At 48.7% G+C, this 12853-nt stretch overlaps 1 protein-coding gene across 1 annotated transcript; it reads right to left on the bottom strand.

Annotated features, from left to right (window-relative positions):
• Positions 1 to 4238: 4238 nt before the first annotated feature.
• enc3 (ectodermal-neural cortex 3) lies at positions 4239 to 12333 on the bottom strand. Its single transcript, XM_062556680.1, has 3 exons — positions 12144 to 12333; positions 9207 to 11007; positions 4239 to 4332 (listed from the first exon to the last, which is right to left on the bottom strand). The coding sequence occupies exon 2, from the start codon at positions 10998 to 11000 to the stop codon at positions 9231 to 9233; it is 1770 nt and encodes a 589-aa protein (XP_062412664.1). The 5' UTR covers positions 11001 to 11007; positions 12144 to 12333; the 3' UTR covers positions 4239 to 4332; positions 9207 to 9230.
• Between the last annotated feature and the right edge of the window lie 520 nt (positions 12334 to 12853).

The following is a 12853-nucleotide window of genomic DNA, read 5'->3' as shown; positions in this document are numbered from 1 at the left end:
AATTTGTTTTCCGTCCCCAGGCCCCTTCACTGCTCTCCCCGAGGGACCGTGCTGTCTGTTGGTGGGATGTGGAGCTGGCAGGCCTTCTCCCCCGGGTGCAGATCTCTGGGGGAATCCAAGTTAATTCTCCACTAATTTGGCGTCTTTTCTCTTTTTCTTTTTTTGTTTGCATCCGCGTGAGCCAGGCCAGCTGTACGTCTCTGGCCTGGCAGACACACGCCACAGTTTGGGTGAAGTGGCAGCACAGAACTTACCCCACGCAACACCCTCCCACACCCCTGACACCATCACCCCGACCCCCCCCTTCATCCGCCGCCTCCCTGTTGTCCGTTCCAAGCCACTGCTCCCATTCTGCTCGGGGTCACGGCCATCGCCACCCAGCCACACACAGACTCAACCGCACAACCCTGCGAGCCCAGATTGGCGCGGCACAGCTTCCTTCATGTCCTCTCTCCATTTCTCTGTCTGTCTCTCTCTCTCTCTTTCTCTCTCTCTCTCTCTCTCTTCCTCCCCTCCACTGTCCCTCCTCCCCTCCCCTCGCTCCCCTCTGCCTTTGGCGGCCTGTTTGTGTGCCTTTTGTCTGCGGCCAAGTTTCAAAACGTCTATTTATGCACGCCATTTTTTATTGTGTCGGCCCGGAGGAATCTTGTTTGAAATTTTCCGTTTCGCCTTTTTGCATGACAATGGCGCTATTGACGAGCAGCGCACTCCCACCCCCCCCCCCCCCCCCCCCCCCATCCTCCCCCTGCCGCCATGTTTCCCCCTGCCAAAGTCTCTTTCAGTGGAGAGAGATGTTTTATCTTCGAATGCATGTTTGTATTGTGTTTGGAAATACATAAATTAAAGGCTTTTTCCCTTCTCGTGTTGCAATACTCCCTGCAGTGTGGGCATGCATGGCTGGATCGGGGCTCTTTTGTTTATAATGATGTCAGATTTAGTTGGAGCTTTTTTAGGCGTGGGGCTTGTTAAGTGATGAAAACCGTTGTGTAATCGTGTAAAAATTGGGAAAAACAAAGACCGGCTCCCAAATAATTGGCGGCGGGATTGTTTTCGGTAACGATCATGTAGCAGTCATAATTTGTCATTACGGCCGCAGAAGACTAACGCAGCCGCGGGGCCCTTTTGAAGTGCCGCAGGAGTAAATCAGAGGGGAGGCGACCAGAAACCAAGAAATGTCCGTTTCTACTTAACTGGAGTTCTGCTTGTTAACCTCCGGTCCGTCCCACCGGAGTGGCCCCAGCTGTTGGAGGAAGACCCGCCATCTGCCCCTAGTCTTGGCCCCTGCGTGCCCTTTCGCTCCAGGCTCATTCATCAGCACTGGACCAGTGGGCCCTCCCTTGCCCCCAGCAGAGGAGCCCCCCAGTGGGGCTTACTGCCCACCAGACTAGCCTCTCTGACCGGGGGCTGTGGGTCACTCTGGTCTGGGCTTGATCGAGATGAGGAAGACGAAGGAGGACGGGACTTATCGTCTTCGAGGAGGGCAGCAACGCCGAGCTTTTTCTGGATTCAAAAAACGACTTAATTTGATTCAAGGCAGGATGTGATTCACTGCCAGACAGCAGAGTACAGCCAAAGTACAGCTGATACAGAGAAGGTCACACTGCTCTTGTTGTCTGACCAGCATCCCTCTTGCCCTCCACTGTCTGACGGCTCAACAGCTCCAAATGTTCTGCCCCGTGCCTGCCTGCTCAGGAGACAGCATTCCAGCTGCAGATGTTGAACCAGGTCACCATTTAGGGCAAATGAGCGCCTTCGACCAAGCTCGCTTTCAGACACACCCAGCAACCTTTTCTCAAACCACAGGCACCCAGAGGTATGCCCCCCTCTCCCTCTCTTTCTCCCTCTCTCTCTCTTTCTCTCCCTCCTTCTCAAGGCCTGCCCTGTGGAATGTGTGGCTCATACAGTACGTGGAGCTGGAGCTCTCTTCCCCTCTTTGTGGTGAGTGCCATCCACAAGCGCTCGCATGAACAAACCCTGCCCAGGCATGAACGGTATGGGGGCAGTGCCCTCGTCCTGCCCAGCTGACACGGGCCGCAGGTGCGCCTTTTCACCCCCGCCAAACCCTGATTACACTTCATTGTCTCCACCCTGAAGGTAAAAAAAGGTCAAAAAGATATCAGAAGACACACTTATTCTGGATGACTTGGAACGATTAGCAGGGCAGAGGTGTCTGAGGCAGACCTGAAGCAATGTCATTTCTTGTTTTTGTATGTGGTATAATTGCACAAGCAGAGGGATTTAATTGAGTTACCACAACAGAGCCAGAAGGTGTGGTGTCAGACATGGTGAGACTGGCCATGTAATGTAAGAAAGTGTGGATAAACATTACCAAAGCAATGCAACATGCCAAACGCCACCCCTTTATATCAAAGTGGGCAAAAACATGTTTACATTTAATTTTTTGCTACCTAGATCACCCTACCGAATGCTCATTAAAACAGCCACAAGTTTTAACTGGAACAGGTCTAGACCTTAATGAGTTTCATCAAAGCTGATCCAACACCACATTGTTTAGAGCTGTGGATTTTGAGTGACTTTTAAGTGACTTTTAAGTGTAATAAATATTATGTAAGCACATTGTTTTATATTGAGACGTCAGCTTCCCAAACAGCCACTACTTCACAAATGAGGGTTTTTTCCAGATGTTTTATTCATTTATGTGAGAAAATAAAGTGGAGAAACATTTAAAAAATGAAGCAAATATATTTTCTAATTCCAGTTGAGCTACATTAAAGTAAGTAGAAAATAAACAAGTTAACACATGGCTCAGAGAGAACAAAAGACACAACAGTGATAATTTAAGACATTTCAGTTTACAACTCAAATTAAGGTGCAAAAACTACAACGTATACAGAAAAGATTTACAACAACAGGTGCATCTATGACAGAGAGACTAGACTGAAGGAAACACTTGAGCATATTTGAACTATATCCAGTTTCACCTAACAGACACAATGGTTTTGGCATTTACAATGTCCTCAGAACCCTGTTGGCCCCCCCTCCCACCCAACCCCTGACCCCCCCCCCCCCCCCCCCCCACACACATCTGAAGTCCCCCATCCACTTCCACTCACTGGCGGAGCCAGACCATTCAGTACTGTCCTGCCGTTTGTCCAGTGGCTGTGTTCCTCTACGTGATCTCAGAGGAGTGAGAAGGCCCATACCTTGATAAGTCACTGTTTCCAAACCAGAGTCACAGGTGTATGTAAACACATCTAAGTCATGCAGGTAACAGTGGAAAAAGGCAAAATAAAAAATGTTGCAAGGTAACAATATCCACTTGATAAAAAGTTAAAATCACAGAAAAGCTGTGAGGTGTAACTGACTCGATGACTATCAAGCATGCTGGGTCCACCCACAGCACAGGTGCTGGACAAGGCTGCTCAGAATTCTGAATGGACTTTGTGTAATAGTGTTGTGGAAAAGTGGTAGAAGGTACATTCATTCACAGCAATCAGTTAGGCAACACATTAACAATCTATACAAGCATTTTTATAAACATGTAAAAAAAACACCAACAAAATCTATATACATGTTCACAAATGCACATACATATACACAGAACACAGAAAAAACTAACAAAACTGAAATGGTGAGACCCTAAACAGTCAGTCACAGAACTTCTGAAATGCGGTTTTAAACCATTACAAGCCGTTGGCAACATTCTGCGTTTGCATTTGTTGCACAGGGAGGGGATTACTGATTTCTGATATTTAAGGCATTTTAACCACAAGCCTAAAAAAATCCCACAGACATATCCATGCACAGAACCCAGGCACCTTCAAAATGAAGGCTATTTATATGATGATATGAATATGATTTTATTTTAATAAGTCTTAGGGGAAGCAATCGAAGCATGTCCATCTGAGCAGCTCTGCCTTGCAGCCCCTGCAGCCCCTGCAGCCACGCACCTGCAGAATGGACTGGTCCAGTGCCAGCTCAGGGGATGCCAGGGTCGGCTAGTAATTCAGGAGAGGCGGTGGGGCACGATGAGGCCATGCCCACCCTGCGGCGTGCCCACAGCCTCAGTGAGGTGCCCAGGACGCAGGGGCCCAGAGGAGGCAGCGGAGCAGTCAGGGGGGAGCTTCTTAAGGACGTGTCGGGGGTTTTCCGCTCGACACGGCTCTGTCATTAGTCCTGCTTCATCCCTCCACTGATCTGGTGTAAGGCCCATGTGAGTTCCACCGCTGGGGAGGATTTTTCACAGATCCCCCCCCCCCCGCCTCCATTCCTCCCCTCCCCCTTCCCATCGCGCCACCCCCTGCAATCCCCTCGACATTCCACAGTCGGCGAGGGGAGACACACACCGACATTCCAATCGCGGCCGACGATCTGGAGGGAGACGGAGAGAGAGAGAGAGAGGGAGAGAGAGGGAGAGAGAGAGAAGTTAGAAAGGCATTCCATGAACTCAAGGTTCAAGCACTAAGAAATCCTCACATTTTTGTGAAAACTGCCCGCATCCTTATTTAGCCAGAGCTTTCTATCTAAAAATATCATCAGCGAACCTTCCACAAAAGATCATTTGATTTATTCATTCATTCACAATCATACACTGTTCATTTAAAAAGACCATGACCCCAAAGTATTATTAAAACGCCACAACAACTTAGCAGAAATTAAATGATATAGGAAATTACATGATTGCATTATGCCATTAGTCAGTGCTTCGGTGCCTTAAAATAAGCAACGATGCCGAGTGGTTGGACAAATCTGGAAGATGCTTCTGCGGCGAGGTTTGTTTTTTCTTTCTTTTCGTCTCTTTTTGGTTTTGGTCTCCTGCCTCTCGTCCATATTTAGCCCGCTGCGCATCTCGCCCGCCGTAATGTGCAGGTTGCAGGACATGTGGGGAGAGAGACCGATAACCCGGCCCAGTCAGGCGCTGCTGTGTGGACGCTCCACGTGCCAGTAGCACTCTGAAGTTTCCACTCTGCCTGGAACAGTCCACAGGTCTGAGTGCTGTTTACCCCCCCTACACACACACACACACACACACACACACACACACACACATCCAACCTCGTGCCTGTGTTTTGCCTCGTTCCGCTGGAGGTGAGTAAAAATACTGCTGCCCCGCAGATCACCGTTTCACCGGGGCAGCAGCTTTAAATTTAGCGGGGGCCTGTTCTCAAAGGGCTGCATTGAAAGTGAACGTTCCTGCTTGTTTTGTCGAATTGGGCCGTGTTATTCTGAGGTAACGAGGCCCACTCAGCACTCTGCGGCAGCTCGAGGGTCATGTGATCGCCAAGGCGCAAAAACCGCAAAGAGTTTATTTCCGTGCCACCTCCAGGAGTCGTTACATAACTCGCCTCTAACGGGCATTTTCAGTGACTACTCTTGCAGTCAACACAGGGCCCTCCAGAATATCACTCTCTATATATCTTTCTCTCCTCTATCTTTCTCTCTCTCTCTCTCTCTCTGACTCTGGAAGGGACACACCACTATAGCACGGGCAAAAGGCTGACCTTCCACCCAGTTTTCACACCAAACCAGTTCCTCGGGTTCGTCGAGCAGAGTACACAAATCGGCCAGGGCCGCGGCCCACCACAGCCTTCCCCCCTCTCTGAATCCCCCGAAAGAGACAACAGGAGCTTAAAGGGCACAAAGGCCCCACTATCCGGCCCAGCGCTGGATTCCTGATGCTCTTTGTGTCTGCCTTCTTTAAACTCTTCCGACCGGTAAAAAGAGCCTTTTTTTCCCCCTGCCTGCGCCTTGCGCTGACTCTGGCAGCCACTGTCAGACACTGTCAGTAACCTTTGAACAGAGGCCTTATCTCGAATTTGAAAGGCAACAAGACTCCCTTTCTGCGAGGAAATGGCTCGGCCTTGTAGTGCGTTCATGCACCTCGGACCTTCGGAAATTTCTGACCTCCGATAGCGGAAAAATGACATGAACGCTAGGTCGGGTTGGATTTTTTGCTCGGAGACTCGTGCGGAAGTGTTGTGCCCCGAGGTGTCCGACTTGACGTCACTATCATATTCTCCAACCACGATGGCCTCCCTTGCAACAACACAAGAGGTGAATTTCACTGTCATTACGAATAGGCAAGGTAATTTGTCACTAAATTAACAACACAGATAGAAACACTCGCCCAAGACATTTTCCTTCTTGCTCAACCATACTAAGCAGTTGTAATAACGTATTTATGCGTTTCCTGTATTTATTTTCCGAACTGATCTCATGAACACACTTTTTTCGGAGGTCGGGACTTTTTAAAGGCGGGTCCTCCGAGATTCCGGGCTGCATGAACGCAGTATGAGTAGAGGTGAGCGGTGTCAGATCGCCAGCGCGTCCATAAATTCTGGTGATCAGACAGCTCGTTTGCACAGGAGACGTGGGACATTCTGCTATGGCGACCACATCTGTTCATCTGGGGCCTCGAAATACCAACGGCCCTCAACACAAGGGACCATGCATCGACCTCACATTATAACTCCCTGGTGGTACGCACAGGCGTGTGCAACAGTGTTTGCTAATGAGAGGAAATAATTACCGGTATACTCCATTGACTAATGGATCTATCATTTGAATGGCCCTCACATTTGTCTTGTTTTGACATGACATATGCACAGTACACAAAGCATGTTTAACCTGCATACACAGTAATGATTGATATTTTATAATAATGTTTGCACCTAACACCAGATGTGGTGAAGGAGGAATTTCCATCCTGAGGTGACTTCTTTTTCACCTCAATTTCAGTAATTTTTTGGATGCTTTTTCTGTTGCAATTTCAGCAAATTTCCGGAGTAAACCGAGCTGTTGACAAGGTCCCCCTTTGACAGGTGATATATTAATAACTGCTAATCAAATTGTGGCTTAACCACAATTAAGTCACTCCAGGCATCTTATTTTCCGCCCGGTTCAGTCTGTTTCCTCGCTTTCATGCCCCGCAGAAAAGAGCAATAAAAACGCTATTAGGTTTATGCAAATCCAATTGTGCAGGCCACCGCAACGGGGCGAATTCTCTGGAGATTTGGAGAGGGGGGGAGGGGGAGGGGCGGGGAGGTAGCACGTGCTCTCTCTGTGTGTGCGTGTCTGTGTGTTTCTAAAGGCGGGGGACTGCACACAGATGTCCCAAGAATGCCTCTTTCAGTGGGCCGTTCGGTTGGCCTTTGGAGGCATTAATAAAACATTAGTATTGAATGAGTGCGTCTCCCGCGCCCACCCCTCTCCTCCTCTCGGCCAATGACAGCTGTCGAGGAAAACAAGCTGAAGCACGGCTCGTCACCTCTGACCCGGTCCAGGTGCGGCGTGTCACAGCCAAAGCGGGCGCCCTGTTTGTCATGCCCGGCTTTGCTTCTCTCGTTAAAAACAAACGCTGTCTGGTTGGCAGCGTGCAAAGCAAATGAGGCGTTTCTGGCTTCGCCGCCGTTTTCATCTGCAATCTGGCCTCCTTCATATGGAAAAAGTTCTATGCAGAACCTTTATTCCGTTGAAAGAACCAATAAAGGGCCGTTTCTTCTTCTTAGAGCGTATGCCACGGTTAAGACAGGGCATTCCATATGTCCCACCCTGAGTAGATGTGGTATCTTTGGGACGTGGCTAAAAGTGCTCCAGCTCATCTGCATCGCTAGTTTGATTAATGTTGACATCAAATATGTGGCTCCTCTTGGTGAGATGCTATAAGGAACGCTGTTGGTATGACACACCCTCATTCCTTAAAGACCACCAATTAAATGCGGGTGATTAATTTACCAGAGGAATTGCATGCCTAATGTGGGCACAAACAAAAACCCTTTCATTGCCATGTCAAGTATTCCAGCACGGTGTCATTCGACTCTTCGTAAACATGAGGAGCGGAAAGAGGGAGAGAGAAATGTGGACTTTCTTTATTTGTTTCTCTGACCTCTGCCGACAGCCGACAACTCCAGGAGCACTCGGGTATTTTTAGTTTCGAGCTCTTGGCTGCCAAACTGTGCAAAATATAGCTTGTGTCTTTCTCTCTCTCTCTCTCTCTCCCCCCTTCTCTCTCACTCTTCTTCTCTGTCTTTTCCTTCTCAGGCATCTTGACATGTCTAAGGATGATTAAAAAACACTGTCAAGCAAGCGCTCCTTTGAGAACTTTGAAAGCAAACAGAAATGAGAGTGCGCGGGGAGCCGTCAGCGGCCCTCTGAAGTGGCGGGACATCAGAGCCGTGTTACCTTTCTCGCCCAGACATGTGTCTCCACCCCAGCCAGCTGTTTACTGTTGAGTAAGAGCAAACAGAGGCTACTCTATACTTCCTGTAAGCTGCCCGTTTACTGGGCTGCTGTAACAGCTTGAAATAAAGCCGCTGAGGACTCATTGACTCGATGTTTGCCGTCATATATCCGAGCCAAAGTACAGGGTTAATTAGTACAGAAAACAAATATGGTTTCAGGAAGTCTGGGTTAATGATTTCAGGAATGATGTTAGCTAATGGTTAAACGAGAAACTTGGCAGCCTTGCCCTGCGATGTCACGAAGCTCTTTAATCATTCTTCTCGGTGGACACTTTCAAATGCAAATTGCAAATGCAAAGTCATAAAGGCCATCGACGGCTGCTTTGTCACTGGCCTGTCAGAACACGATGAGTGGTATCAGCGCCTGAACAACCTAGCGCTGAAACAATGGGCCAGAGAGGAGGAGGAAGGTATGGCTACCCCCTCCTGCTTCAACATGGCTGGACTCCGAAAATGGCCACCTGGTAGCCCCTGAGGAAATCGACTTTTTTTTGTGTGTGTGTGGAAACGGTTCACAGATCCTGGGTGCACTTGTTACTAGGGGCAGCAAAACAAGCACAAACGTGATTTTTTTCCCCCCGTGAGGGTTCCGAGGCCTGTGGCTTCCACGTCTGCTTTGTAATTAAGGTCTCAGCATTCCTTTAGCACCTCATTTGACACCCAACAGGCCTCATTAGAACATTTTTCAACAATTTATGGGCCAAACACAGACCTTGCTGTCTAATAAAACGCCATGCCGTTGCCAAATGTTTGGGTTTGTTTAGGCCTGAGATCCCCATGGTAAGGCTAAACATTCACATTAAACGGCGCTGTGATGAGTGCCGAAAGTCTTTCATCCGCTCTAACAAGCACTGCACACTTCCAGACACTACACTTTCATTCCTGTACTCCCACATAAATTCAGAGAGTCTCCAAATATTAAGCTTTTTGAAGCGCTCCCTACTGATTTAATGAAAAAGGGCACTTGCAAATGTGTGTTTAAGCACGCTGTGAACATTAACTCACCAGATGAAAAAAGGATCCTCCGTGTTATGCTGAGAGGTACTTCCAGGTGCTGACAAAGGCGGTGGGGATGAGGGAGTAGGGCACACTGGTGACGCTGTCCCATGTGTCCGTGGAGGGGTCGTAACAGTCCAGTGTCTTACACCTCTGTACCCCGCAGTATCCCCCGACCACGTAGAGGCGGTTGCCCGAGGCCACCGCGTGGCAGCTGATCCTCTTGGCGGTCACGTCCCCGAACTTGGACCACTGGTACGTCTCGCTGTTGAAGCGGTACGCCGAGCTGGCCGAGAACTCGGTGTCCCCGCCGATCACCACCACCTGGTTGCCGACCACGGCGGCGGCCGTGTAGCGCCACAGCTGCGGGCACATGGCGGGCACGGTCCACCGGTTCTCGCACGGGTCGAAGCACTGCACCTTGGGGTATTTCTCTCTGTTGACGCTCGTGCCTCCAAAGGCAAAGAGTTTGTTCTTGGCGCCGACCACGGCTGCGTTGCTAACCCCCTCACGGAGCGGGGCCACCAACGTCCATTTGTTAGCCTGCGGGTCGTACTGTTCCACTTGTTTCAGCGAGACCGACGGAGAAGCTGGAAAGGATCCAGCCAAAGACGTGTGTCCCCCAACAACGTACAGATTGTGATCGAGTTCTGCCGAGCCGTGTCCAAACCGGGCCACCATCATGGGAGAAGCTTTGGACCACTCGTCGTGGAGCGTGTCATACACCCACACGTCCTTTGACGCCCCGTTTTCAGACCCCCTCCCGCCCGTGACGTACACCTTGCAGCCGATGGCACACGCGCTACACTCCTTCCGAGGGCTGGGGATGTCTGTTTTGGGGGTGATCTCCTTGGTCTTGTGGTCGATCATGTAGACCTTATCGCACATGAACGTCTGGCCTCCCAAGAGGAGCAGCGCTTGGCTGACCTTCCGCGGACGGGCGCAGAAGCCGGTCACCACGCCGTCGTTCTGCAGGATCTTCATCTTGCAGCGGACGGCGTCTTCCACGATCTCCCTGCCCACCTTGTGTCCCATGACCAGCTCCTCCGAGGCCACGTTCTTCAGCAGGTAGGTCTCCGGCAGCAAGGCCAGCCTCACGCAGCGCAGCAGCTCCGGCAGGTCGCTGTGCCTCCGGTCCATGTCCGCCTTCACCCAGTCGATGACGGCCTCGTACACCAAGCTCTCGTCCTCCACCTCCAGCTCCTCGCTGAATATCAGCTCCTGGATCTTGTCTTTGGGCAGGTTCAGGAAGTCCTCCGTCCGGTAGAGCGTGGCGAAGTTGGCCAGGCACATCCTCCAGGAGAGCTCGTACAGCCTCTGGCACTGGTGGGCGTCGGAGAGCAGCATCATGCCCAGGCAGTTGGACGGGTGCAGGTTCTTCTCGAGGAACTCGGCGGAGGCCTCGCGGATGTCGTGGAACTGCAGCATGTCGCTGGCCTCCAGCAGCGACTCGGCGTTCTCCTCGTTGATGATGACGCGGGCGGAGTAGGCATAGTCCAGCAGCAGCTCCAGCACCTCGGGGTGCAGCGAGTCGTGGAAGTTGACCTCGGCGTCGCGGCTCTCCTTCAGGCCGCCGCTGAACATGGCCTCGAAGTAGCGGCTGCACGACGCCAGCACGGCCCGGTGGCAAGGGAAGGCCCGGTTGCCCGCCTGCAGAACCACATCCGTGAACACCCGCCGCTTGCGGAGCAGGTTTAGGTGTGTCAGCAGGCTGTCAGCGTGGGACGTCTTGTGGAAGAGATGGATGTTCATCGAGCCCGAGCTCGACCTCGACTTCCGGTTCTCATGATTGCTCACAGACATCTTTGACCTTGGTAGTAAAGATAAAAGAGCATGTTTTATTTCCCCAGGAGAACATATTTCTTACAATCACCATTTGACAACCAAGCACCATGTAAATCAACAATGACAGAGCATGCACATCCAATTAAACTTGACACAGGTGCAGCGCAAAAGGAGAACAAAGGAATCAAGCAGAGAAAATCAAACACTCCCTCACAAGTTTAAAGCTCCAGAAGAATGTGCATCTCACAAAGGCAAAGTGGTCAAAAGCCTTGTGCTTAATCCATGATTCTCTGTTTTGATAGAAACCAACAAAGAAAGGCTATGATATATATTCTGAAATTTGCAATAGAGTAACAGGCAAATCTTACTATATACTATTCAAATGACGAATGTGCCTCTCCACCCACATCAGCATAGATCAACATTAAAAAGGAAACACTTCAGTGCAGTGACTAATAGGCTATAACCAAACAAAGCAGCAGCAGGGTGTATGCACCTGACTTCCTCCTATCAGCAAATGCGTTAATAATTCACCAGCTATGTTTCATATAATTTATGTGCTCAGCTGGTTCCTTTTTTTTAATGCAGCCTATGTAGCCAAGAGATGCTATTATTGATGTTATTGTTATTATTATTATTATTATTATTATTATTATTATTAAGATTTGCATGCAGTCTAATAAGCAGTAGTAAAAAAATAATTACACATTTATAAGCCTTACTGAAATAATGCTATTATCGTCTATGACTTAACCTAATAATACAGTCATTGGATTAAACACAATTATGTTAACCAGGACCACTATTTTAGTTTTCTCATTAGATGGTATACGTATCGATTAACTGATCTCCAAATGCCATATCGACATTGTTGCCAGGCGTAAAAATAATTCACTTAAGTAAGAGGAAGGCAGCTCGACAGTCCCAGGTTCTCAATACAAGTGGAAGAAATGTTCATTCTGGTAACACGCGTCGTCCACCAGTCGAGAGCGCTCCAACATTCATCAGAAGAGAACACATTCTGCACTGAATATTCATGTTACCATGACATACTCTGCCATTTGTGAAGGTGACTAATTCGGCAATACATGACTATATGTAATGTTATATGTGAAATGATATGTCAGCGTAACCCTACAAAAATATTTCCTTGGTACTTACTGGTTCGTGGTATTCTCGGCACGTTTCTTTGTCGAATTTCTTAGCGTCGGAGTAGATAATTGTCTTCTATTCCATAGATATCCGAGGCATGATTTAAACCCATCTAGGACTTTTTAGAAATACGTTTCTAGAGTAGGCTACCTATTAGTTCGATAGTACTTCTCCAAAACTGGACAGTCCTTCCACTAACTTTGCAAGTCTTTCCTCATTGCTGTAGTAGCCTATCCAGCAACTAAATGAGCTCCTCCTACTCTACTCTTGATGTGTCCAATCAAGGAAGAGGGTGCTTGAATCAAAGCACCCTGCCCATACCGATCATGTTTTTTTAAAAAAAAGAAAGAGCTAGCCTATTCAAACGACAACCTGCACACATTGGGAAATTTGAATTAATTTGCCAGTTCGATGTGTGAGTGCATGAATTGGTAGGCTACTTGTAAGCTACACCTCGCTCATACATCCCTAATTTGTCTGCCAGGTTGACTAATAATATGTGGGCTATAACCTATTTAATTGTTAAGGGTTTAACATCTATTTATTTTAATTAAAACACATTTTACAAATGTTTTAAAAGTGTTACACTGTACAAAAGAACCATGACATTTCAAGTAGCCTACACTGTAAAATGTTTCACTGTGAATTTACTGTAAATTGCTGGCTACTAATTGCATGACTTTCACAGTAATTTACCGGTACTATCTCACACAGTAAAT

Source organism: Sardina pilchardus, chromosome 15 (assembly GCF_963854185.1).
Source record: "Sardina pilchardus chromosome 15, fSarPil1.1, whole genome shotgun sequence".
Lineage (NCBI taxonomy): Eukaryota > Metazoa > Chordata > Actinopteri > Clupeiformes > Clupeidae > Sardina > Sardina pilchardus.
The sequence above is the reverse complement of the archived record's forward strand: the minus strand, read 5'-3'. Positions and strand labels throughout refer to the sequence as shown.